The sequence below is a fragment of the Miscanthus floridulus genome, chromosome 8 (genome assembly GCF_019320115.1).
Source record: "Miscanthus floridulus cultivar M001 chromosome 8, ASM1932011v1, whole genome shotgun sequence".
NCBI classification, from domain to species: Eukaryota; Viridiplantae; Streptophyta; class Magnoliopsida; order Poales; family Poaceae; genus Miscanthus; species Miscanthus floridulus.
Window position 1 is genome coordinate 113,643,421 of NC_089587.1, and position 24,453 is coordinate 113,667,873.

Here is a 24,453-nt window from a genome sequence, read left to right on the forward strand (position 1 = left end):
AATATAGATTAATTACAAAACCAATTACATAGATAAAGACTAATTTGCGAGACGATTTTTAAGCCTAATTAATCCGTCATTAGCACATGGTTACTGTAGCGCCACGCTGTCAAATCATGGACTAATTAGGCTTAAAAGATTCGTCTCGCAAATTAGTCGCAAGTTGTGCAATTAGTTTCGTAATTAATCTATATTTAATACTCCATGCATGTATCCAAACATTTAATGTGATAGGAATTTTAGGAGGCACTGCAGGAACCAAACAAGACCTTAGTTACTTTCATGTAGTGTTTGGTTTAAATTATTGAATAAGCCTGTTCGCTTGTTGGTTTCAGCCAGCCAAAACCAGCCAGCCAACAGTGTTTTCCTCTCACAATAAACCAGCACCAGCTAGCCCAAACCAGCTTAGAAACCGACCAGTGAACAGGCCGATTGAATTGTAACTTTGATCCTATTGCAGTGTTATCTAAATTAGAGTGGTCTGAAATTTTCTAGATAGTACCTGTTATCTAAATTATTAAATACTGAATTGTCACTTTGATCCTATTGCAGTGTCTGTTTGGAACCCTCCCTGCTGCTTTTCCGTTCGATTGATGCACTACTTTTTCGTTCAATTGAGAGTGATCCACATCTGAAGTATGGTCGTGGTAAAAAAAAATAGCATTGACTTACAACTGCTTATATGTGGTGATTTGATTGGAATGATGCAGCCATGCTAATATTAGAATTCAGATTATGGAGCTTCCTGTCATTATTCTTGGTGCTTGAGTCGTGAACTTGCAGTCGATTGTACACAAGTGGTTTCAGTTTTTTTCTATGCTTTCCGAATCTGAGATTGTGACTTGGTAGTCGCATTATCATTTGGTCGGTGCATAGAAATTTGTTTAAGATTTGGAATGAGAAACCAAACAAATCTTGTCTAATGGAGTCAGTGAGAGGAGCACGCTAAGGCGGTGGTGCAGCGACTACACATTCAGCTTGAGGTGCGTGTGGCAGTGGTCAGGGCCAAAACAAATAGAAGAACAGGTATCCACGTTGTAATTGTCTAAACAACACATTATTACCGATTAATTTTCCTTACAACAGGAACTGAACTATATTTTCGTTCTTTTTCACTTATATAGTCTTTCTGTGATATTGTAGTGTCATCCTGCGTCTTCATGCTTAAAACATTTGATTTAGGACAACCTCAAAACGCAAGTTATGCGAGGACCGCAAAGAGTATGCCTTTTAGTTATTTGATTTATTTGGTTATGTGAGTAGCGTTAGCGTTAGCATAGGCATTAGTCTGGTAAGTAGTAAGCTCGTCCAGACCAAGGTAATAGAATGAATACAACAATACAAACATGGTTGTTTCCATTATGTCTTAAAATGACACATGCGGGAGGTTTATCAGAAGTGAATAAACTCAGGGAGAATAACTGACTTCATTTCAATCAACTCAAATAAACTGAAACACGGCTGCCTATGCCACTAATAACCATTTAGACCACAGTAATTTGCACATAGTTTTGTGTATTTCCCAAGTCAATGAGCAATAGTTTTGTCTGAACAAGCTTACCAAGAATACCAAACAATGCAAGACTATATTCAAACTATACAGGTTCAACAGGACACAAAAGATTCCTGGCACTATATTTAGGGCAGCAGCAGCTATACTTCTTCTAAATTCTACAACTTCCCCTACAGAAATGTTCAGCCTCCTGCCCCTTTCCTGTGGATTTGGGATTCAAAGTGCTGTAACAAACTTAAAGTCTTCTCCTGACTCATGATTATGGATAGGCTAAACACAAGGAATCTTCTCAAAAGGAAAAAACACAAGTTGGAGGGCAACAACTACAACTGTGTTCTCTGTAATCACAATGTTGAGGAAACTGGTGTTGAGGAAACTGCTTTTCATCTCTTCTTCAGTCAGGCCTGCTGGCATCACTTGAATATGCACCGGAACTTCCAAAGTGATTTCTTCCAAATGATGATGTAGTCAAAACAGCAATACCAGAATCCCTTCTTCATGGAGATCTTCATCATTGCTGCCTGGCACATATGGAACCAGCGAAACAGCTTTATTTTTGACAGAGGACAGCCTTCTTTCTTCTCCTGGAAATGCTCCTTCTTAAACGAGGCTAGACTGCAAGCTCTTAGGATGTCTAAGGACAAACGCACTTCTTTCCTCCTTTGTATAGATCGCTTTTCTTAGTTTTCTAGCTGCCAAATGGCTCTCTCAGCCTCTTAGGTGGTTTTTGTTGTGCTTGTTTCCCTGTACAGTTCTTACCTTTTTTATTTATAAAATCTCACGGTGGGGGTTTCCCCTGCTGTATTTTACGCTCAAAAAAATAATAATAATATCTACACCCCCGCCCCCCAAACAAATAACAAATTAATTACTTTACCATGTGCACCAAGCTCAGTGACTATCACATGCAGAAATCATATAAGCAATCTTTGACAGCTTTCCCAACAGCCAGAGACAGCCAAACCCACCCCAAAGGCAACAACAAGAGGTAGAATCACATCCCCTAATCCTGCCAAGGTAATCACAACAGTTACTAAGCTTCGGGACAGGAATTACTTTCAAATACATAAATTTACTGAAACAGAGACAAAATTATGAACGGGTAATAACACAAACGGGCTAAATTGTATCCCCAAATCCTCACAACTGTTCAACAGCATACCAATTCACTCAGCAAAGACCACTCATGCTTGGATCAACTGAAGCTAACACGGGGTAAGTAAAGATACAGGAGCAAGAATTGCTGCAAGAGAGGCAGGGTGGAGCTAAATTCTCACTATAGCTTGATGTGCTTCACAAGACTCAAATTAAAAGGATGGGCACATGCCAATACCGCAAAGACCAGGTGGATCAAATTCATTTCCACAGATTTTTATGTACTTCCTAGGCTAGACCCTGTTTGTTTTAGCTTGCACATTGTAGATTGTTACAATCTACAAGCTGGGGGGAAAGCAAATTGTTGGATTGTAACAATCTGGCCTATGGATTGTTGCAATCTGAGATCTATTTGTTTCAGTTTGTAAGTTGCACTCTGCAAGCTAAAATAAACAGGACTTAGTAAGCATTGATAAAATTTAAGTATGCTCTCTAATACCACCATCTATCTACCTCCATGACATTCTTGATGATAAATGTGCACCGAATTCACATGTGGAGCACACCAGGTAAATCTCGATACAAAGATCATCTGAACAAAACAAACATTGAAATCTTCCCCAACAGGCAGATAATGAGCCAAACGAACCCCATTACTTACCATGTGAGGCAACAAAGTAACAAACCCCAATCCTGACAAGCTAAGATACACAAACACGATGACACAAAAAATAACAAGTTCAGAGCAGAAGTCACTTTAATATTCATAAATTCACCGAAATGGCGATGAAATTCTCACCAAACAACATCAAGAGGAGGTGAATTGTATCATCGAATCCTCATAACTGTGCAACAGCATACAGCGTTTATTCAAGGCCATAGAGTGCCCAGATCAAGTACTGAAGCTAACACGAGGTCAGGAAAGAAAAAGGCGCAACGGTTGCGAAAAGAGAGACGGAGTGGAGCTGGATCCTCACTACAGCTTGTACTTGTAGCGCGCGACCTCGGCTTCGTTGGGGAAGAATCCCATTAGGCGCCCGGCGGAGTTCTGGTAGGCGTACATGAACCCTCCCATGACCCCGATGAGCCCGCCCGTGACCATCGACGGGCCCCGGATCCCCGGCTTGATCCCTGCACGACAAGCGCGGGTCTGAGCTACCGATGGGGGGATGAAGTGAGAGATAAGGTTTGGGAGGGGGAGGCGAACCGGAGAGGTAGCCAACGGTGACGGAGATGGCGGAGATAGTGGAGAGGCGCATGTAGTCGAGCGCGGAGAAGTTGCCGACCACCTTGGTGAAGGCCGGGTTCCGATCCACCACCGGGTACTCCGGCTTCGTCGACGCGGTGATGTCCGTGTTCATCGCGTGGAGCAGCGCGGCGCGGATCCCTCCGGTGATGCTGGCCGCGGCGGCGGCGGAGACGGCAGATTTGGTCGCGAGCAGGAGCTGGATGGGAGCGTTGTGGCCTACGGGATAGGTCCTCCTCGGCTCAGTGCCTCAGTGGTAGAAGTTGTGGGTAAATGGGCTAAAGCCATCCTTGTAGATTGACGTAGGAACCGGCCCATGACTGAATATGGACTTACATGGGCCAGATCCCTGGTGACCGTAAATGGACTGGCCTCGCAACTTCCGTCGATGGGCTAGACTGGTCACCCTTGTTAATGACGTAAGAGGCCCACAGCAAGATGAAGCCCGGTCCATGACAGCATCATCGGAGTTTCCAAAGCCATCCTCGCCTCGCTTTCTCCGCCCTCTTCACTGCTTTCCACCCCATATACCCAGGCCAACCAGCCACAGCCCCCTCCCATCGCCTCCGCCTCCGCCTCCGACCTCGAGCACTCCTCTCCTCCAATGGCGACGGCCCCCGCACCCCTCTCGCTCTCCGCCTCCACCCTGCCCGCGCGGCTCCGTGCCGGAGCGGTGCCGGCGGGCGCGCGCTGGAGGCAGGCGCGGCGCGGGCGGATGGTGGTGCGCGCCAAGATCCGGGAGATCTTCATGCCGGCGCTCAGCTCCACCATGACGGAGGGAAAGATCGTCTCCTGGTCCGCCGGCGAGGGCGACCGCGTCTCCAAGGGCGACGCCGTCGTGGTCGTCGAGTCCGACAAGGCCGACATGGACGTCGAGACCTTCCACGACGGCATCGTGGCGGCGGTCCTCGTCCAGGCCGGCGAGTCCGCGCCGGTGGGCGCCCCCATCGCGCTGCTCGCGGAGTCTGAGGAGGAGGTGCCGCTCGCGCTCTCCAAGGCTCAGGAGCTCTCCAACGGGCAGCCGCAGCAGGCGCCACCTGCTCCAACGGAGGATGCCGCAGCGGCGCCGCCTCCTCCTCCGGCTCCGGCGGCTGCTCCCGCGCCGGTGGCCGCGGGGACGAAGGGCATCGCCAGCCCGCAAGCTAAGAAGCTGGCTAAGCAGCACAGGGTGGACCTTGCCAAGGTGACTGGCACCGGGCCGTACGGTCGAATTACGTCGGCAGATGTTGAGGCGGCTGCCGGAATCCAGCCCAAGTCAAAGCCCGCTCCTGCTGCTGCTGCGCCTTCAGTGGGTGCGGTGCCTCAGGCGGCAGTGCTACCGCCGGTTCCTGGCGCGACTGTTGTTCCATTCACTACCATGCAGGCTGCAGTGAGCAAGAACATGGTGGAGAGCCTGGCAGTGCCAACTTTCCGTGTTGGGTACCCAATTGTAACCGATAAGCTCGATGAGCTGTATGAAAAGGTGAGGACTTGAAGCAGGGCTTGACTGCACTTGAAGCTCCTTTGTTTTTCTTACCCTGCTTCCTGATTATTAGACTGATTTGATTTTGACAGGTTAAGCCAAAGGGAGTGACAATGACAGTGCTGCTGGCGAAGGCTGCAGCCATGGCTCTTGCACAGCACCCTGTTGTCAATGCTAGCTGCAGGGATGGAAAGAGCTTCACATACAACAGTAACATCAACATTGCAGTGGCTGTGGCAATCGATGGTGGCCTTATTACACCTGTCCTTCAGGATGCTGACAAGGTACAACCTATCTTTTGTGATAAATTTGGCTCCACTTTGCAGTTTTAGCAAACAAGTTCACCAAACAGCTTGTTGATTGTTACACTGTAGCTGGATATATATTTGCTCTCACAAAATTGGAAGGATCTAGTCAAGAAAGCACGTGCAAAACAGCTCCAACCAAATGAGTACAGCTCTGGTATGGAACTCATTGCATTGCATAGTGTATTAGATTGCCTTTGCGAATTTTATGTGGACATGCTTACCTGAAGATTTTGTTATTTGCAGGGACTTTTACACTGTCCAACCTGGGTATGTTTGCTGTAGATCAGTTTGATGCGATCCTTCCGCCTGGCCAGGTGGGCTTAATTCCCTTTCTTCCTAGTCTATATAAATCATAATAGGTATGCTTCACTTATGTATGAGGGTTAATATTTGAGTATCAATGAGTGCAGGGAGCTATTATGGCGGTTGGAGCCTCCAAACCTACAGTCGTGGCTGATAAAGATGGTTTCTTTAGCGTCAAGAGCAAGATGCTGGTTAGTAATGCACCTGTGTTTAAGACATCTGTTGTTTGCATATAATGTTTCAGTATGGTAAAATGTGAATAGTTCTACATCCTGCTAGTTTTAAAATGTATTCATGACATGTAGTTGTTATGTTGAAGAGTTTGTCAGATATATCATGTGAAGTGTGTTGCATGGTTTAATTCCAAGAGTTAATTACGATGATAAGATGCCCAATAGTATTGCATAATTACAGTTATTGTCTATATAACTACTCATTCTGTTTCAGAGTGTAGATTGTTCTAGTTTTGCTCTAAGTGAAACTTATCTACCTTTGACCAAATTTCTATAAAAAAATGTACTAACATCTACAACATCAATTTAGTTTCATTAAATTCACCATGGAATATGTATTGATAATGCATTTATTCGATATTGTAGATGTTAATATATTTTTCTGTAAGCCTGGTCATAGTTGGAGAAGTTTGACATAAGACAATGCTAAATGACTTAGATTTTGAAACAAAGGGAGTAGATGTTATTCTATGGTTCTGTCTAAATCATAGAAATAGATTTGCTGGCCTAAAATGAGTAATTTTGCAATGGAAAATATACAATTCATCGGTACCAAGCACCACAACTTATACCTCACTAGTCATCAAAGTCCGTTTGAGTTGTTTATATTGTTGGTTTTATTGTGTGGATGTATCGCTGGTGCTGCCAGTTAGGAGTTAGGGCCTCTTTGGTTGGTTGCCACTTGGATTGTGTCAGCAATAGTTCTTGTGTTGAACAGTTTATTCAGGACAATACTGGCAATATTTCAATAGAAACTGTGGCTGTGGTACAGTGGACATAGAGTATGAAACTATAGCATCAGGGGATTTGTATTTAACTAAGCTGTTTCAACATTTCTTTTTGTAGGTCAATGTCACTGCTGATCACAGGATTGTATATGGTGCTGATTTGGCAGCATTCCTTCAAACTTTTGCAAAGATTCTTGAGGATCCTGAGAGCTTAACTTTGTAAGATCCCTTGAAGAGTTATGATCTTATCTATATGCCCATAAGTAGTCTGATTGCAGTTGGAGTTCTATTCTCGATCTCCAATTTTTGTATCTTGAGCATTCAACAGGATTTGTCTGATCTTTTTGTACCGGTTCCTATCTCTCAATGTTGTGGGTCTTGTTGGAGGGATTATACTGTTGATATTATGGAATTGTTGGAGAGCAATAAGTGATAAACTGTAGAATAGTTCTGCAGATTTTATCTCTAAAATATGGTTTATGTCCCTTTTTCATTTATCTTCTGGGAAGTATATTTTCTTGAAATTTGTAAAGTGGTAGAGATCCCATCTTCCCTGAATATATCTTGGGAAAATTCCTCGTTGCCCTTAGACTGGCATGTAAATGGACATGTACTGTTTTGACGTGTACTGGCACAGTGGCCCGGGCCTGCTGTCTTTGGAGTTTGAAATTTTTAAAGATTATTAGCAAAACGAAAACATACAAGAGTACATGTTTGGCAGTTACCAGTAACTACAGGAGTATATAGGACCCTCCAAAACAATAACATGATCAGCATTAAGTTGTGAGTGTATTCAACAAATTGAAAACCATGCAATCTAAACACACCATCATTCTAATACAATTCTGCACGTGTACAAACTATCCGTAACTGATACAAACCCATCCCAAGCTAATAACTATACACACATTCACACAAAAAAGTTAATTTGTTAATGTCCAACTGGTTAATGTGAAGTCTGATCATTGAACGTATTCACCTGAGCGGAAGGACTATGTTCAGAGGTTGGATGTGCTTTGTACCCCTCATGTCTCGGCACACCCTATCTAGCAAACCAAGAAAATCTCTCATGATGACAAATATATGGAGGAGGTTTGACTCATTCTTGCCAACCTCTCCATGATAATACTCTGTGAGTTCTCTGACCTGCTGTAGGACCTCGGCTTCATCAACCTTGAGTTCCTGCATGGTATTCTCTGCATGAGTTTGGAATGATCTCATGCACTGCAGGAAGTTCTGGTTCCTGTCATTGCAGGTAAGCTCCTTCCCGACAAGCCTTATCAGTTGAGCCAGTCCATGTGATAGATTTGAGATTGAGCTTTTCAAGGTATCTAAATCTATACTTGCTACCTTCTTGACATTTCCAAGCTCATTACTTAATTCTGAAACAAATTCTGCACCTATTTCTGGATACTCTTCTCTTTCTGCCAGTTGACAAGATCCAGAAGTTCCACTGAGCTTATCCGAAGCCTTTGATCCTTGTAGTCGCTCCATCTCTTGGACAACAAAATGCAGGAGGGTTGTCTTCCCGTCAGCTCCACGTATATCTGACAATTTCAGCAGTGCGTCAAGTCTGAAAGCACTTGCCCCTCCTCTTATAGTTCCAACATTCATTCTGTTTCCAGTCTTGAGTACTGCTTCAAGTAATCTTAAAAACAATTTGCTGGACCTGAGTTCACTGCAGGCTCCCTGTAAACAAAGAAATAGTTGTAGCTTCAACAGAATGTTTCTATCTTCTAAATTAATTGAATAGCTCTACTTACTTTAATTAGTGCAAAGGACATCCTGAGATGGGCAACTTCATCATCAAAAGTTTCCTTGTACAGCATTGCCTCAATTCTTGAAAATGACATTGGTATTGTCAGTAGCACCTTAACAAAGTTCTCTGCTGGATCTAACATGTTGATGTCCCCATCATAATCAAGTAGCTTTTTCTCCTCTTCCTCGGATGGTTTCATCTTGACCAGCGCTTCTAGTTGTTGTGTGGACAGTCCAGTACCTGTGATTGTCAAGACAGGACAGTAGGTTCATCTGGCCTTCATTTACTTGGTAAGCTTAAATCCAAATGCAGCAAGATATACCTTCTGTTATAGAAATGCAGACTTGTTCAGTGCTAGCATTTAAGGTCTTCAAGAGTATTGTAGTATTTTGAAGTTTGTGGTGCTCAATGACATGTTTGCTGGTAGCTAAAGTCTTGCTCTTGGGGTCCTCATTTTTTGCTTGCCCTTGAAAATTGTATGCAAACAATGACTTGATCATCTGTTCATCAAATCTGCATAATGTATGCTTTTGTTAGATGTAATAATAGGAAATGAAATGACAATGTAGCAAGGGGAATCATTTTGTGGCTTACTCAAACTCAAAGGAACTTGACTGAATGTCATTCCACACCATTGAGAGGTTTGGAGCTGCCCTTAATTTGTCCCAGTGCAGAGGTTTCAACCTTGGAAGTGGTAACCCATCTTTGCCAACTTGTAACTGGATCGGTAATGGAGGTGGCAATGGAGGCTGGCCAGAGTTCTGCCCTTTAAGACTTGAAGTAGGTTTAATTGGCGGTGGAGGGGGTGGTGGTGTTTTCGATATACTTATTGCTCCAGATGGTTTGAACTTGGCTTCTTCAGCTGAGTTCCGTATTGATTCCTTTGGATCCAAATTAATGTCTGTATTTGACACCCTGAATGCTGAGTTTGTTTCGGAGGGTGTGGTCTCTGTAGCATAGGAAGTAGACTTATATCCTGACGATTGATGACTGAGCTTTGCATTGACCTGCTCTACTTTTGGAGCTTCAGGATGTCCCATGGATCCTGAATTGTTATTAGCCGTTGCAGTTTTTTGGTGGCTTACTCCAGTTTTCTCGTCTGGATTTTCTGGAAGATGGCAAATGGCATTAAGCACATGGGTGTGATCGGGAGCTGTGAATGGTGGAATCTTTGGGCAGAAGGAAGATCTACAATCTGGTGATAGTGATTGATATGATGAACTAGAAGGTGAATCGTCCCTGTGTCGAGAAGATGGAGACGGATCTGTGATAGGTTTATTACAAATTTGCAGTGGCGACTCTGTAATGGAGCCACCTGATGAACGAGAACAGGACAATGAATGGAAAGAATCAGCTTCATCAGACTGCATGTTGGTGCTGGTTTTCACAGCATAATCGCTTATGATTAACTCTGCCCTTTTTGATGTAGTGGGAAGCACGGATAAGCTCTTAGATTCTGAAGATTCTAAGCTCATAGATTTTGAAGATTCTGTGAGGATTGGATAGTCCCAGCATTGCACAGCAGAACCCGGGCTGGGATGCGAACTAACCTTGATGGTAGCACAAGTTGACCTGTGAGCTCTTGATCCATGGGGAAATAGCCTGAAAGGCTTTTTCTGAAGCTTCCTTGATCTTCTGAGTGAGGCTGCTGCTGCTATTGCAACTCCGAGAACAAGCAGACATGCTCCAGCCACAGCCAGGGCGACAATGGCGGCTGTTGGGAGCCTGGCGTGACCTCCACCTCCCAGTTTGCGTGCCACGCTCCTCGCTGGGGCAATGTGGCTGTGGTTTCTGAGTGGCATACTTCTATGGCTCTCATGGGGAAGAGGAGCAGGAGTCGGAGCAGCTCTTGCTTCATGACCCTGAACCGGCGCCGGTGCCGGTGCTGGAGCTGCAGAACTCTTTTGATGGCTCCGGTGTGGGTGTCGCAGCGGCCGATGACGATCCAGGCTTACCAGCATCCTGAACCTGGAGAGGAAACCAGAACTGGCATCACGGGTCACTGCCACGGCACTGACCTCGCCGCAGCCATGGCTCACACGGCGGAGAGCCCCCTCCAGGTCCAGGACCTCGAAGCTGAGCAAGAGGAGCACAAGGGAGGCGGTGAGGAGGAAGATACGCTTCACCACCAGCCCCATTTTTCGCTGCTGATCATGAGTCAGCTAGAGAGGGGGAGAAGCTCTCCTTGTCGCACGACGAGCTCTCAATGGTTGTGGCAAAAGGAGGAACAGGACTGGGAGTACGTGTGTGCGGACGGACACATCACATTTGCTGCTGTCCGGAACGTAAGCTGGCCAGCGAACGGTGAGCTCGTTCGTTGTTCTCTCTGCTCTGCTGCCCATCCACCTCTGCAGGCTTTAACGCCACTCCAAGGAAACCCTGGCTTTACCATGCGCGGCTGGTGCTGGTGCCTGCCAAGAGGTAGCAGGGTACGTGCCACCTTCTCGCCAGGTTATGTACAGTACAGGTACAGCGCCTTCTTTTCAGCTTCTTTTGCATGTCTCACCACCGCCGGCTTTTTGGTCCGGTGCTATGGTTTGGTGGGCAGTGGGCACCAATCTTAACTTGGTGATGAACCTCATCTCCGCGACAAAATTGCTGAAAGATTGCGGCAATGGTTTTCTTGATACCACGCTGTCATTGTCACGGTATCATCATCATCATCGGTACCAAATTTGAAGCAAGTTGGTGATGTATAGATCCTTCCCTTCTGTTGTGTATGGTTGGCGCTGCTTGTCCTTCCGGAGGCTGCACTGCACTCGAAGGCAGCCCTGCTGCTCTTACGTTTGTCGGGGTTACCTTGTTTGGACTGGATGCCTTAGAAGGCTGGGCACCAAGCATGTGCAGGTTCAGAAGACTAGCCAGATGCTGCAGGGTGCAGACCATTTGCTTTGTGTTTGTTTGCGAGACCACGAGTCCATATAAGTGTTAGCGCCTGGGTTCTGTGTGTGATTTCGTCCTCGTGGTTGGTTAGTTGAGACTTGAGAGCTCAGTGCTGGTAGCGTTGTTGGTTCCGTTGTACTAGTACGAGCTGTACTCTTAAGGTGTGCTGAAGCCTGCTCTTTGCCCCCGGTAGTATGGCAAAGGAAGAAATCAAGAAAGGGACGGTGAACCACCAAACTTGCGGCGAAGAGGGGCGTGAACACCTTCATCAAACCGAGCGAAACACTTGCTGCCGCACCGTGTTCAAGGATGATCTATCTGTCATATCTGTTTCGAACAGAGATTTTATGTAACATTCGCGCTACATTAGAGCCCGGTCGAGAGGCAAATGTGTGCCTGCGTCCTGTCCTACTGTCCTAGGGCGTTTCCTTTCCTTTCAGGACGGCTGCTGACCGCCGCCGTCGGACCCCGCCGGTGGTTCGCCCTCGCCTCCCGCCCCCGTGTCGACCTCCTTGATCTCGAGTATCTCGACGCGGCGGTTGGTCCTCTTGCGGAGCTTGATGGCCACGTCCTGCGGCACGAAGGCGCCGCAGACGCTCACCCGGTGCTGCTTCCGGTCGATCAGGTGGCTCTCCAGGTCTTGCATGTGGAGGAGCGCTCTCCTGATCCTCTGGTAGCACCCGTTGCAGTCGATGTTCATCCTCACCGTCATGCAGTAGAGCTGCTGCACCCACGTCACAAAACAAACACCAGTCACTCCACGGTGGTTCTAGCTCAGGATCACGGCAGCAAAGAACCGTTGGCCACCGCGGTGGTTACCTTGCCGCTCATCAATCTCCCTGCTGCTCGACCACGACCAGCGGCGGCGATCGGATCCGGTCGGTTTCAACGCCGGCAAAGGGGGTGGTCCTGATCCTGAAGGCAGCAGGAGCCCGCCCCTTTTCAAGGGCAGGGCCGCAGGGTGCAAGTGGGCGGGCAGCTGGGTCCTGGATTCCTGGGTGGGGCTAAGAGGATTTCGATCGATACCTAGCTTTTGTGCCGTGTCAAGGTCAGGCATCGTCTTCTCATCGAGTAGAATCAGATTCTGGTCCAACCACGCAGGCTGCCTCTGGATGCCCGGTATGGCATTTTCCTTTCCTCTGCCCAGTGCCCGACTTGTGACGATGCTTTGGACACAGCCTGTGTCGAGATGGACGCTTGGATGCCTTTATCGGACTGCACATGGAAACGCGATGTGAACATCAATTAGCACTGCACGGCCGGAGAAGACCAGAAGTTACTAAACTTGTCATGCGTGATTGCGTGTCGTTAACTTGACCGTCAAGAGATGGAGCAGCATCAACGGCGTCCAGCGGCAGTAAGGTAGGCAGGCAGTAGGCTACCAGTAACGCCAGCAAAGCCAAACCTGTTAAAGCCTACCATCCATAACATATCCAAGGTAGAGTTAGATTCTCCAAACCAATCAATCATCACCGTTTTTCAACGATAGGGATTCTTCACACCAACCAATTACACCATTTTCCAACAAGCAACAACAGCATGCCACAAGCTACCGCACAATTCACATTTCACAACCGTTCCGTGGGTGGTGGTACATACACAAGCACGCACAGTAAAGTCCACCACGATGAGAAAACTGAATCCAACAGGTACCCTAACTTTGATATTTAAAAGAACACAGAAATAGGCAACAAGCAGCTATTTTGTGACATTTCACCGAGTTCAGTAGATGATAACTGTGTAAAGTTCAGTAGATGATAACTATGTAAGGCACACCACTGCTACAAGACAACAAAACGAACTGTATACATACGAACTGTAAGCTATCAGACCAGAAACCAAACTGGGCCTTCTTCCTCTCCTAGAAGATGTTAACAAAGCTATCAGACCTAGAAATTATAGGGACCAGATAAAAAAACTTATCTAGGTCAGTCATACATACGAACTGTATACTGGTTCTTGGTGACCTCTTCACATCCAACTGACTACAGTTGATGAGCCTTGAAAAAAACTGTCAAAACCTGGATCTGGGTTGTGCTGGCAAAAATAACCTGGGGATGCACAAAACCTACATCTCTAACCTGGGGATGCACAAAACCTACATCTCGCCAAGGCCGATGTAACTCCAGAAAGTAAGAAGCTAACATGTTAACCCCTTCAACCGGTGCTGCTGAATTGGCTTTCACCTGGACATCACAAGATTGGGAACCTGCACAGGCACACCCATAAAAGGCTGCTCTCCACTGCTCTTGCATGCCTCCTCGTCGGGAGCTAGATTAAGTTGACCAAAGCTTCCACTGGGGCTGGACAAGTCCATGTCCCCACTGCTGCTTCCACTGCTAGTGTCAGAATGCTTTCTTGAGCCAGATCTTCTGCTCCTCTTTCTTGGCATCCACCTCAAGTTATCTAACTTCAGATCATTAGTCAGGTCGGCAAGGACACGTTTCTGATCTCGTGAGATAGTGCAGACTGAAGATTTCTCAATACCCCTCTTGTCATATCGAAGTCCCTCTAGTTGAGCTTCTGGTTTTGGAGGGACAGTAAAATTCAGCTGATCTTGTTTCCCAATCAAATATTTACTTCCATCTGCGGTGGAGGTCAGCTGGCTTGCGATATCTTTTCTTCCCTTCAAAGGATTCCATTTGTTACCAACCCACTCAAGGGAACACCTCAGCTCATCTTCACCAAATTCAGCGATTCGTTTTTCTCCTGTGATGAATGACAAAAAAAAGGTAAGGTACTGTGTTTTCATTAATACACTAATTGTTCACAAAACACACAGCATAAAAGAATTGCACATAATCACAGAAAGTGAAGCTACCTGGAAAATAAACTTGTAGACGCCCGCTGCCTCCATGGCACAACAGGATTCCCTCCCACCAGCCACCATGCCACCACGCATCAACAATGGCTCCAACATCAAAGCACGAGGCCTTACTTTCTTCCACGTGCTGTGGACGAACCATTGGCCTTCCAAGGAAACGTATACCCAGTTGATCAGGTTTGGCAACTCGTGTTAGCATAACCCACTCCTGCAAGCGTCATATTAGGTCAAACTCCAGTTCTAAAATCCAATGGCATGAAACAAAAGAAAATAAATTAAGAGAACTGAACATAACACACCTCCAAGTTTCCAGTCTCGTCAGCATCCTGAAGTTCTAGGTAGCGCACCTTGATTTTATCTTTATGCCTCTTCAGAATCAAACATCTAAACCAACATCCCCTTATACCACTATCTTGAGATAGTACTTCCACATGGCAACCAGGACACAAGTGTTTGATGTTCTCACCATAAAACCTAGAAGTAGAAGCACCAGAACAATTGGCCTTCTGTGGATTAGCATCAATGTTGAGTGCATCACGCTTCCTCTTCAGCCATCCATCTGAACTGGGTCCGGATTTAGGGACCTTGAAACGCACCTTCAGAGAGGAAGTTGCGTTGAACATAGTCCTAAGTACTTCCTGGCTCCAGTAGCCTTGCAGCTGTGTGACATCAAAAGGCTTGACTTCACCATTATCAATCTGCCGACAGCAAAAATAAGGTTGCCACAAGCTGCATCTGGTATCACTCTTGAACTTCTCGTAGTGCTGGGCACTCAGGACTGCAGCCAATCCATCAATGCATTCTACATTGAGATCTTGACGGCCCAGAGAAAAGAAAATCTCTGTGTCATCGAAATCCATGGGCAACGAAACACCAACCTCGTCAACTTTGTCGAACCATTGTACCTTGACCATATTGCATGAATTTGTATCCTCATAGAGATCTTCCACATAAGCAATAAGTCTCTTCATCTCTTCACTCATGATGTATACAAAATTATGCACCTATAAGTATAGTAGGAATGTATCAGCTAAGGTTCAACCTTCAAAAGTTTACTACACAAAAATAATATTGGCACTCGATCTTCATCTACTTTTAACTATGTATTTCTATGAAGCCAAAAGGTTCCTTAATATCATCTCGAAGTAGGAATAATGAAAAAAAAATATTTGTCAAAGTAAAAGAAACCTATTTTCAACAAAATATATCCACTTCTATCTCATGAAACTGTCCAAGTAAAATTCAAGGACAGTGGCATTTTTTTTTCCTGGGGGCTCAGTTTCATGTCTGCCTAGGTATGGTATTTGAAATGTAAGTGTTATACTTGATTGACAAAGAGCAAGGAATAGAGGTGCACATAGCTAAAAAGACAATGAAAATAGCCAGCGACAGCAAGTGGGCATACCGAGATACTAATTCCTCTACGGCAGAAAGATTTGTAGTGCTTCAAACGTTGTTGGCAATGCCAGGGAGCTCCCAACCATGTGAAATCATTCGAAGCTTCCCTAGAAGAAACATCCTGAACAGGCATAATAGAAAATGCATTAGAGGAGAATTATCAATGGTGCTTCCAAGACATAAGAAACGCAAGATGATATACGAAAACATTTCTGTACCTTCGAAGCAGTAACTTGAGTGCAGTTAATAACACTGTCATCATATGAATCCCCATTGCACCTATTAGCCATCGAGGAGGAACCATAATTATAACCTGCAAATGAAGCATTCACAATAAGAAAATCGCCAAGGAAACCTTTAATGGAAACCGTAGCAAGTAGACAATTCTACACCTAGGCAAAAGCAACACAGCAAAACAAAACGAAGAAGTAAAGAAAACAAAACAGAAGAGAAGGAATGATGACAATCACAAATCATCACTGCAAACAGCAAACAAGTTGTACAATGCATTTACTTGAGAATAACTTCTCGCGATTTGGGTACAATCTGATCATATTTACATATCCAAATATCCGACAGATTTCCCACTTCATTATATTATATTAAAGCTTTGAGCACAAAGCCAGACAAAACATTTCCACCGGAATATGTTGATTTATTTGCACAAGAATTTGTTGCTTTTCAAAGAAATCGAGGCTTTCTTTTGCATGAACATTCAGTGTACAGTCAAAGTACACACTATATGGACTTGTGGATCCGCTCCATAGAGGCATCAGGGGAGGCCATAACAAGGGAAGATCAAAACAGCACCTGATTGAGTATACATTCATGCTGCTGCTTCGCTTATCTCTATTCCCAAATGCCAAGGTTACGCAAATGGCCCAAAGGAAGCCAGCAGCTGCTTCCACTGAGACACACCTGTATTCTCCATATTCCTATGGAAAAGGAGAAGGCATGAGTTTCGCAGGCAACCAAATTATTACTGAACAAACCGGGCGAGATTTCCTAGAAGAACCGTAAAGCAACCCAAAACCAATTTGACTAAACAGAAACTCAGCCAATGAACAGCTAACGAAACACACGGAAATGCCAACTAAGAGACATACGTCCTGGTCTATTCCAGAAGCAGCCACGTCCTGGTCTATTCCAGAAGCAGCCTTCCTGAACATCAGAAAGAGGGCGAAATGCACTACCTCAGTTGCTGAACAAATTTGGTGAAACAAAGTACCATAGTGGAGGAATCCTCTAATGGTCCAACCGCAAAATGGAAAAATACGATGAAGACGGTTTTTCTTGTCAATCAGGCTAGACACGGCAGGAAATGGAAGTAAAGCACCGGTGTTAAATACCATAGTGGAGGAATCCTCTAATGGTCTAACCGCAAAATGGAAAAATACGATGAAGACGGTTTTTCTTGCCAATCAGGCTAGACACGGCAGGAAATGGAAGTAAAGCACCCGTGTTTCGCAGCCGCGGCTCCCTCCAACAGCCAAATGGAAACATACGAGGAAGGAAACACCTCTGCTTGCCAAATATGGCTAGACACGGTGCCTCTTCTAGCCAAATAAGGCTAGACACAGCAGGACATGGAAGTAAAGCATCAGTGTCTCCAGCCGCCCCTATTACAGAATCCCTAAACAGCGAAATAGAAAAATACGAGGAAGATTACGGTTTTCCTTGCCCAAATCAGGCTAGACACAGCAGGAAATGAAAGCAAAGCATCCGCGTTCCTTAACCGAAACCTAATCCTAATCCTAGGTTTCCTAGAAGCTGCAGGCGCCTAAAGATGAGAAAACATATAGTTCCGTATAGATATCGGGTCCATAGAACAGCAGATTCGGTCAGCGCGTCAAGGTTGTATAAACAGAAACCATCCCTCCAGCATCGGGTACAAACGAGCAGATATGCAAGAAAACGCGGATTGCCGCGGGAGGGAAGACAAGCCCGAATTCAGACGAACAAATCAGCCGACGGTCCGCCATGTTCGCTGGTTGGTCTCTGGGCTGGTTTGGGCTGGCTGGTGCTGGTTTGTTGTGAGAGGAAAATACTGTTGGCTGGTTGGTTTGGGCTGGCTGAAACCAACAAGCGAACAGGAGAAGAAATCCCTGTAAATCCCATAAACTCTCATGTTTCACGGCATAAAACGCATCCAAACATGCAGAGCAAGGGGCCAGAACATGAACAGCCTCCAATCCAGCAAGGGGCCAGAACATGAACAGCCTCCAATCCGACTAAAAACAGGCTCAATTTCAACGCAAAACATAGCACCAAATCGAGCCAAAAAAAAACAGGGACCAAACGCGCCGAGGCCCCGCTCAGAGTTATCCAAATCTACAACCAAATCTCCAACAAGCACAACCCGGGCACAGAAATCTTACCGGAAACGAGGGAGGACAGCCAGTCCACGACCTCCCGCCTGGACCGCCACCTCCTCGGAGCGCCGCCGTCCGCCCCAGCAGCCGCCAGGGGTGACCGTGACGGTGACAGCGCGACGGCGAACGCCCCCGCGGCGGCCGCGAGCGCGCGGAGGAACCGCCCCTGCACGGCGTACGACATGTGACGCGGGCTCCGCTCCCGCCCCACCACCGCCAGCTCCTTCGCCTCGCCGTTGCCGTGGAGGTAGTAGTGCACGAGGCGACTGCCGCGGTCGTTGGACACCACCACCTCCTCCCACTTCGTCCACCGCCCCCTCGCCGCCGCCAGGGCCGCCGTCGCTGCCTCGTCCATGGCCGCCGCCGCCGCCGTGGAACGCTAACCCTAGATGGGGCTGGCTTGGGCTCGCGTGTGGTGCGTCTCGCGTCGCGTCGGGAGAGGTGAGACCTCGCACGAGGGAGGGTCAGATTTGGGGAGAGAATAATGTGGGGTGGGCGAGGGAGAGGACGCGGAGGGATTTGCAGCGTGTTCGGCTCGGCTTGTGCCACCACCTTTTATTCTCACATAAGGCCTTCCACAACGTGGTGGTGCCTAAATAAAATTTAACAACTGAAAATAGGCATACTGCTGTTTGAGCTGTAGTGTGCGGACATAGTTGATGGGCTCCATGACATAGCTGAAAAAGAAAAACAATAAGCAGTATATTAAATGGAGGAGAGAGTAAAGGATCATGTGGCTTCATTTTTTTTTGTTTATTAACTAGGCACCGGTTCCTTTACTTGATTCGTTCCCAGTTTTTTTTGAGTTCTGACACCGATGGCTGTAGTGTGAGGAGTGGTGCTAAAACACACTCTCTCATCTTTTAGCATCACTCTAGAACAACACTGTGGAGGGCCTAACACTATTAATCAGCTAAAATCAATGAGCGGGAACAAATAAATACACAGTAGTCTTCTTCGAGGGAGTGAAGGTACATGGGATTCTGAACGGGAAAAAAAAATTTAACAGAAGGAAGAAGGGGACTACAGCTAGGGAAGAAATAGTAATATTTGCTGAAAATTTTTCCATTTTCCGTGTAAGTTGGGAGGATTACTTTTGAGGTCGTTTCACCACCGTGGATCGTTAACATGGTGTTTTCTTCTTCCTACCGCCACTCATGCCCAGGTGACCGTCGCGCCCTCCGCCTTGTATTCGCCCCCATCGCCCCGCCGCAGAGCACTAGGGCTGTGTCGAAGCTCCGTGGCGACCGTCTTCTTCCCCTCTGAAAGGTCCTAATATAGCTAGAGTGGGGTGAATAGCCTATTTAAAATCTCTACAAAGCACTAGAGCAATTGATTAGTATAACAAACGGCGTAATGCAATTTTGCTCTACCTCTACAAGAGTTACAAGCCAACTATTCCAACACTTCTAGTTGCTATGATCACTCACACACAACAAGCTAGTCACTACTCACTAAGCTAGTGTGCTCTCAAAGAATAACTAAAGAGCCACACTACCAAACTAACAAGCTCTCAAAGACTAACTACACTAAAGAGATTGACAACTAATTTGCGGGAATATAAATAAGTGAGTAGAGTGATTATACCGCCGCGTAGAGGAGTTATCGGGTACCATAAAAAGGGGTCCCCTAAACAAGAACCGAAAAAATCGCTTAGACCTTGTAAAAATCGAAGCCAAAAGACAACCATCGGCAAACCCCCACCTTATCCGAGGCTCGGCTGGACCGCCCGGCCCACCTCGAACAATATCCAGGCTCACCCAAAGCGGGCTCGGCCCAGAACGAAACCACAAGGCCTCGGACGAGGTACCAATTCTCTGACTCGCACGAGGCCCCGCCCGTAAGGCCTCGGACAAGGTACCGATTCTCCGACTCGCACGAGGCCCCGCCCGTAAGGCATCGGACAAGGTACTGATTCTTCGACTCGCACGAGGCCCCGCCCGTAAGGCCTTGGACGAGATACCGATTCTCTGACTCGCATGAGGCCCCGCCCGTAAGGCCTCGGACGAGGTACCGATTCTCCGACTCGCCCGAGGCCCCGCGCCGCAAGGCCTCGGATGAGGTGCCGATTCTCCGACTCGTCCGAGGCCCCGCCTGTAAGGCCTCGGACGAGGTACCGATTCTCCGCCTCACCCGAGGCCCCACGCCACGAGGCCTCGGACGAGGTACCGATTCTCCGACTCGCTCAAGGCTGGCTCGGCACCAGCCCCGTCGCCGTCGCCTTGACCGACTTCTCTGACGGGACGTCACATCCAACTAACGCGTCCAACCACTCCCGCGATGTCAGCCAAACGACGGCACGATATAGCGGAGTGGCCGACGAGACGGGAGTCACATCGACGCCATGCCGTCCGGGACAGGACGGGGCAAGGGTTACCGGCCGCTGTGCTCGGCACTATGCCCACGGCTGACACCCGTGCTGCATTATGCTGCCTAAACCCTGCTCCAAGGACAGCGCATCATGGAAAGTCAAGTCTGGGTCCTTGTAGCCTCAGAATCGATGAACAAAACCAACTGCTCCCTCTGAACCTCGGTTATCCGCTTTTGGGCTCCCGTAGCCTCAGGACTCGCGCCCGCCGAGCCCCCCACAATGGTTCAGCCTCTGCACCGATTGGGCCTCGGCTCTCTACGTTGTCAGCACTCTGGGACCGACATGGTGGCCCATGCAGGTCGTCCGCAGTACGCGCCATGCCCTGCGTCAAGCCATAGGAGCTCCCACGTCATGCACAGGGCCAAGCTCCTGTATCCTCAGAGTCAGTACACCCACGCCGTCGCATCCGCCTAGCCTCGGCTCTCCGTGCCGGTCAAACATACAGTGACCGGCACACCTCCAACAGAAGAAGGCGCGCATGCCACCACAGGAGCTCCCACGTCGCTCAAGATCAGGCGTGACCGGCACGTCGCTCCAGTGCACCGAGGACAAGGCCGCTCCACCGACCATGCCGCCATAATGACGAACTACAGGGCTCAGACATACCGCCTCTGTCCATAAAACGCCACATAGCAAATCCATGTACTGCCCCTGTGCCTCCCTTCGACTATAAAAGGGAGTAACCAGGGCCGCTTCTAGAGGGGGAGGACTCAGGGGGACACACACGGGTGCAAGTAATGCACAACGCTCTGTAACACACACGCTCCCTCACTGTAAGAGATCAACATCTCAAGCAACCCACGCCACTCCACATAGAGACCTAGGACCAACTCCCTCTCTCGCTCAGCTTGTAAGCCCCCACTACAAGCACCTCAGTGCAAGGAATACAAGATCGCTCTCTTATACTGGATGTAGGGCACCTATTGCCTGAACCAGTATAAACCTTGTGTCTCTTTGCATCATCATCCGGAATTAGGGGTACGCAGTACACTTTCACTAGTCGGTTGAGGATCCGCCAGACCCAAAACATCGACAGTTGGCGCGCCAGGTAGGGGATCTACTGCGTGTCAGCTTAATCATCCCAACAAGTTTCGGATAGCAGACCCCATGCGACCACTGTGTCTTGGCACGGTGATCTAGTTCGGGAGCCTAGAGTTTATGTCTCTAGGATCTAAGTATGATATGGTACTCCTCCCACCCAGAGCCCCATCGACAGACGATGACATCATGCACCAGTAGCCTAGGCGCAGGCGGCGCCCAGACCGCCGCTCTCGTCGTGCTCACCAGGCACGACGCGGGTGGGACCACCCCGACACCGCGCGAGCTCAGGACAACGCACCGCGCTCCGCTAGTATCCTATACCCGGTTGTTGGTACAGAGTCCCTGGCTGGGGACCTGTCTAGCTTAAGCCTGGGCAAGGGAAAGACACCGGTGGCGCGCAACGATACCCCGTCATCAAGCTCCGCCCCACCGCCTCCTGAGGAGTCGACTCTAGCGGAGCGGAGTCCGGCGACGGCACCATCCCCGTACCCCTTCGGGTTGGGCAATGCCGCCGCCGCCTACCAACGTTTTGCCCTCGACCTCATCGCCATAACCCCGACCCACACCCATGCTGACTCCTTGGAGGAGGACGAGGCGTGGGCCAGAGCAGACTTCTCTGGGCTTTGTGATCCTGAAGCCATGTGCCGCTTCATGGTCGTGAGCGACTACTGCTTCGGCTACTCCGACTCCGATGACGAAGACACTTACGATCCCACTCGTGAGTGCTTCAACATTGAGCTCGGGATGTCGAGGGCGGGCGATGAGGATGAAGGGGCAGGCAGTCGCTTCCTGCCCCACGAGGGGGCAGGCGACGCCACACCTCCACGCGTCGAGCCTCCGGCAGCGTGGAACGGGAACCCTACCCCCGAGGAACTTCGACGCCTAGACCTGGAGCAGCTCCGCGAGCTTCAGGCCAAGGCCAAACAAGACCGACTCCTTCTGCAGCAGCTCTAAGACACTCTCGAGTAAGAGCAGCAGGGTCACGGTGATGGCGGAGTGGCCCGACGGAGGGCTCGCGACGTCAACCACCGCATCAACAACGACGAAGGGCGAGCAACCCCCTATCTTCAATCACGCTAGCCAAAACATCACGGCAGCAGTGATGCTACTCCGGATAATGCCCGAGCCCTCTACCTCGGAGGGGCAACGGGTCCATGGCGAGCTCCGAGACCTCCTCGAGACCGTCGCGGTACAGCAGGCCGAAAGTACCACCTCTCGATGGTGTGAGGGTGCCTCAGAACTACCCGCGGCATCACCTCGACAGGATAGAGAGGCCTCGGTTCATCCCGAGCCTGCTCAGGCACCGACAGCCAACAAGGCCCCCTCGGTGCACGACCGCCTCGGCAACCGACGCGAGGCGCAAGGCGACCACAAGGTGGTCAGTAGGCGACGGCGCCATGACAACGATGGGCCCGCCCGAGGCTACCACCCACATCGAGGCGGTTGCTACAATAGTGGGGAGGACCGCAGTCCTTCTCCTGGGCCACCTGGCCCTCGAGTCTTCAGCAAGGCCATCTGCGGCGCCCCCTTCCTGGCCCAGTTTTGACAACCAGCCAACCTATCAAAGTACAGCGGCGAGTCCAACCCCGAGCTATGGCTGGCTGATTACCACCTGGCTTGTCAGCTAGGCGACGTGGACGATGACCTACTCATCATCCGCTACCTCCCCTTGTTCCTGTCAGACTCGGCGCGAGCCTGGCTCAAACACCTCCCTCCCTCGCAGATCAACAATCGGCGCGACTTGGTAAAGGTCTTCGTCGGGAATTTCCAGGGCACATACATGCACCCTGGGAACTCCTAGGACGTCAAGAGTTGTCGCTAGAGGCCGGACGAGTCTCTCCGAGACTTCATCTGACGCTTCTCCAAGCAATGCACCGAGTTGCCCAGCGTCGGCGACTCAAAAATTGTCCAGTGTTCCTCTCCGGCACCTCCTGCCGAGACCTGGTCCGAGAGTTAGGCCGAAACGTACCGACCACGGCGGCCACTCTCCTCGACATCGCCACCAACTTCGCCTCGGGTGAAGAGGCCGTCGGGGCCATCTTCCCTGGCAACGACGCCAAGGGGAAGCAGAGGGATGAGGCCCCCGGGGCCTCGGCCCCCCACCTCCCCAAGAAGAAGAAAAAGGGTCGCTAGGGGAAGCAGGTCATTCTCGAGGCCAATCTAGTCACGGCCGCAGATCGCAAGAATCCCTGAGGCTCTTTGACGACATGCTTAAGAAGCCCTACCCTTACCACCTGGGCCCGGTGAAGCACACCCTCGAAGAGTGCACCATGCTCTGGCGTTACTACGCCAAGCTCGGGCTCCCCAATGACGATGCCAAGAAGAAGGGCGCCGGCGATAGGGACGACGACAAGGACGACGGGTTCCCCGAGGTGCACAACGCCTTCATGATCTTTGGCGGGCCTTCAGCGTGCCTCACGGCACGCCAGCGAAAGAAGGAGCATCAGGAGGTCTTCTCGGTTAAGGTGGCCACTCCCCGGTACCTCGACTGGTCTCGGGAGGCGATCACCTTTGATTAGGATGACCACCTTGATTATGTCCCAAACCCCGGGTAGTACCCACTCGTCGTCGACCCGATCATTGACAACACAACGGCTTACCAAGGTGTTGATGGACGGAGGCAGCAGTCTCAACATCCTCTATGCCAACACCCTGGAGCTCCTGGAGCTCGACCAGTCATGGCTCCAAGGCGATGCCGCGCCCTTCCATGGCATCGTGCTAGGGAAACACATGCGACCCCTCAGGCGCATCGACTTGCCCGTCTGCTTCGGCACTCCCTCCAACTACCGCAAGGAGGTCCTCACCTTCGAGGTGGTTGGGTTCAAGGGGACCTATCATGCCATCCTAGGGTGCCCGTGCTACGCCAAGTTCATGGCGATCCCCAACTACGCCTACCTCAAGCTCAAGATGTCGGGCC

General features: G+C 48.9%; 4 protein-coding genes across 10 annotated transcripts; 1 reads left to right on the plus strand and 3 right to left on the minus strand.

The window, feature by feature from the left end:
* Window positions 1-3,364: 3,364 nt before the first annotated feature.
* Window positions 3,365-3,981, minus strand: LOC136477182 (NADH-ubiquinone oxidoreductase 20.9 kDa subunit-like). The gene is made up of 2 exons (XM_066475252.1): window positions 3,816-3,981; window positions 3,365-3,739 (listed from the first exon to the last, which is right to left on the minus strand). The coding sequence occupies exons 1-2, from the start codon at window positions 3,967-3,969 to the stop codon at window positions 3,585-3,587; spliced, it is 309 nt and encodes a 102-aa protein (XP_066331349.1). The 5' UTR covers window positions 3,970-3,981; the 3' UTR covers window positions 3,365-3,584.
* Window positions 3,982-4,445: 464 nt separating this feature from the next.
* Window positions 4,446-7,810, plus strand: LOC136477181 (dihydrolipoyllysine-residue acetyltransferase component 4 of pyruvate dehydrogenase complex, chloroplastic-like). The gene is made up of 6 exons (XM_066475251.1): window positions 4,446-5,316; window positions 5,409-5,600; window positions 5,691-5,778; window positions 5,868-5,938; window positions 6,035-6,118; window positions 7,007-7,810. The coding sequence occupies exons 1-6, from the start codon at window positions 4,459-4,461 to the stop codon at window positions 7,109-7,111; spliced, it is 1,398 nt and encodes a 465-aa protein (XP_066331348.1). The 5' UTR covers window positions 4,446-4,458; the 3' UTR covers window positions 7,112-7,810.
* On the minus strand, window positions 6,944-12,981 carry LOC136477178 (formin-like protein 9). Of its 6 annotated transcripts, none has more exons than XM_066475243.1 (5): window positions 12,844-12,981; window positions 9,242-12,745; window positions 8,970-9,160; window positions 8,652-8,887; window positions 6,944-8,577 (listed from the first exon to the last, which is right to left on the minus strand). In XM_066475243.1, the coding sequence occupies exons 2-5, from the start codon at window positions 10,783-10,785 to the stop codon at window positions 7,864-7,866; spliced, it is 2,685 nt and encodes an 894-aa protein (XP_066331340.1). In that variant the 5' UTR covers window positions 10,786-12,745; window positions 12,844-12,981; the 3' UTR covers window positions 6,944-7,863. The 6 variants fall into 6 exon arrangements, with proteins under 6 accessions (XP_066331340.1, XP_066331339.1, XP_066331344.1 ...); XM_066475242.1 differs by having other exon boundaries at window positions 12,816-12,941; XM_066475247.1 differs by having other exon boundaries at window positions 9,242-12,251; window positions 12,557-12,918.
* A 385-nt stretch (window positions 12,982-13,366) lies between these two features.
* Window positions 13,367-18,660, minus strand: LOC136477180 (uncharacterized). 2 transcript variants are annotated; one of them, XM_066475250.1, is made up of 7 exons: window positions 18,131-18,267; window positions 16,563-16,687; window positions 15,971-16,065; window positions 15,760-15,873; window positions 14,654-15,358; window positions 14,352-14,562; window positions 13,367-14,239 (listed from the first exon to the last, which is right to left on the minus strand). In XM_066475250.1, the coding sequence occupies exons 2-7, from the start codon at window positions 16,576-16,578 to the stop codon at window positions 13,713-13,715; spliced, it is 1,668 nt and encodes a 555-aa protein (XP_066331347.1). In that variant the 5' UTR covers window positions 16,579-16,687; window positions 18,131-18,267; the 3' UTR covers window positions 13,367-13,712. The 2 variants fall into 2 exon arrangements, with proteins under 2 accessions (XP_066331347.1, XP_066331345.1); XM_066475248.1 differs by lacking the exon at window positions 16,563-16,687 and having other exon boundaries at window positions 18,131-18,660.
* Window positions 18,661-24,453: the final 5,793 nt, after the last annotated feature.

Excerpts from the sequence above, each read along its gene's own strand:
- LOC136477180 (XM_066475248.1), bottom strand. The coding sequence starts at position 18,479 with ATGGACGAGGCAGCGACGGCGGCCCTGGCGGCGGCGAGGGGGCGGTGG. Across the intron at positions 16,066-18,130 it reads GCTGTCCTCCCTCGTTTCCG|GTTATAATTATGGTTCCTCC; the intron begins GTAAGATTTCTG and ends CTTCATTTGCAG. Across the intron at positions 15,874-15,970 it reads CTCAAGTTACTGCTTCGAAG|GATGTTTCTTCTAGGGAAGC; the intron begins GTACAGAAATGT and ends ATGCCTGTTCAG.
- LOC136477178 (XM_066475243.1), bottom strand. The coding sequence starts at position 10,785 with ATGGGGCTGGTGGTGAAGCGTATCTTCCTCCTCACCGCCTCCCTTGTG. Across the intron at positions 9,161-9,241 it reads TCAAGTTCCTTTGAGTTTGA|ATTTGATGAACAGATGATCA; the intron begins GTAAGCCACAAA and ends TACATTATGCAG. Across the intron at positions 8,888-8,969 it reads CTGCATTTCTATAACAGAAG|GTACTGGACTGTCCACACAA; the intron begins GTATATCTTGCT and ends TGACAATCACAG.
- LOC136477181 (XM_066475251.1), top strand. The coding sequence starts at position 4,459 with ATGGCGACGGCCCCCGCACCCCTCTCGCTCTCCGCCTCCACCCTGCCC. Across the intron at positions 5,601-5,690 it reads TCCTTCAGGATGCTGACAAG|CTGGATATATATTTGCTCTC; the intron begins GTACAACCTATC and ends GTTACACTGTAG. Across the intron at positions 5,939-6,034 it reads CGATCCTTCCGCCTGGCCAG|GGAGCTATTATGGCGGTTGG; the intron begins GTGGGCTTAATT and ends CAATGAGTGCAG.
- LOC136477182 (XM_066475252.1), bottom strand. The coding sequence starts at position 3,969 with ATGAACACGGACATCACCGCGTCGACGAAGCCGGAGTACCCGGTGGTG. Across the intron at positions 3,740-3,815 it reads CACCGTTGGCTACCTCTCCG|GGATCAAGCCGGGGATCCGG; the intron begins GTTCGCCTCCCC and ends CTTGTCGTGCAG.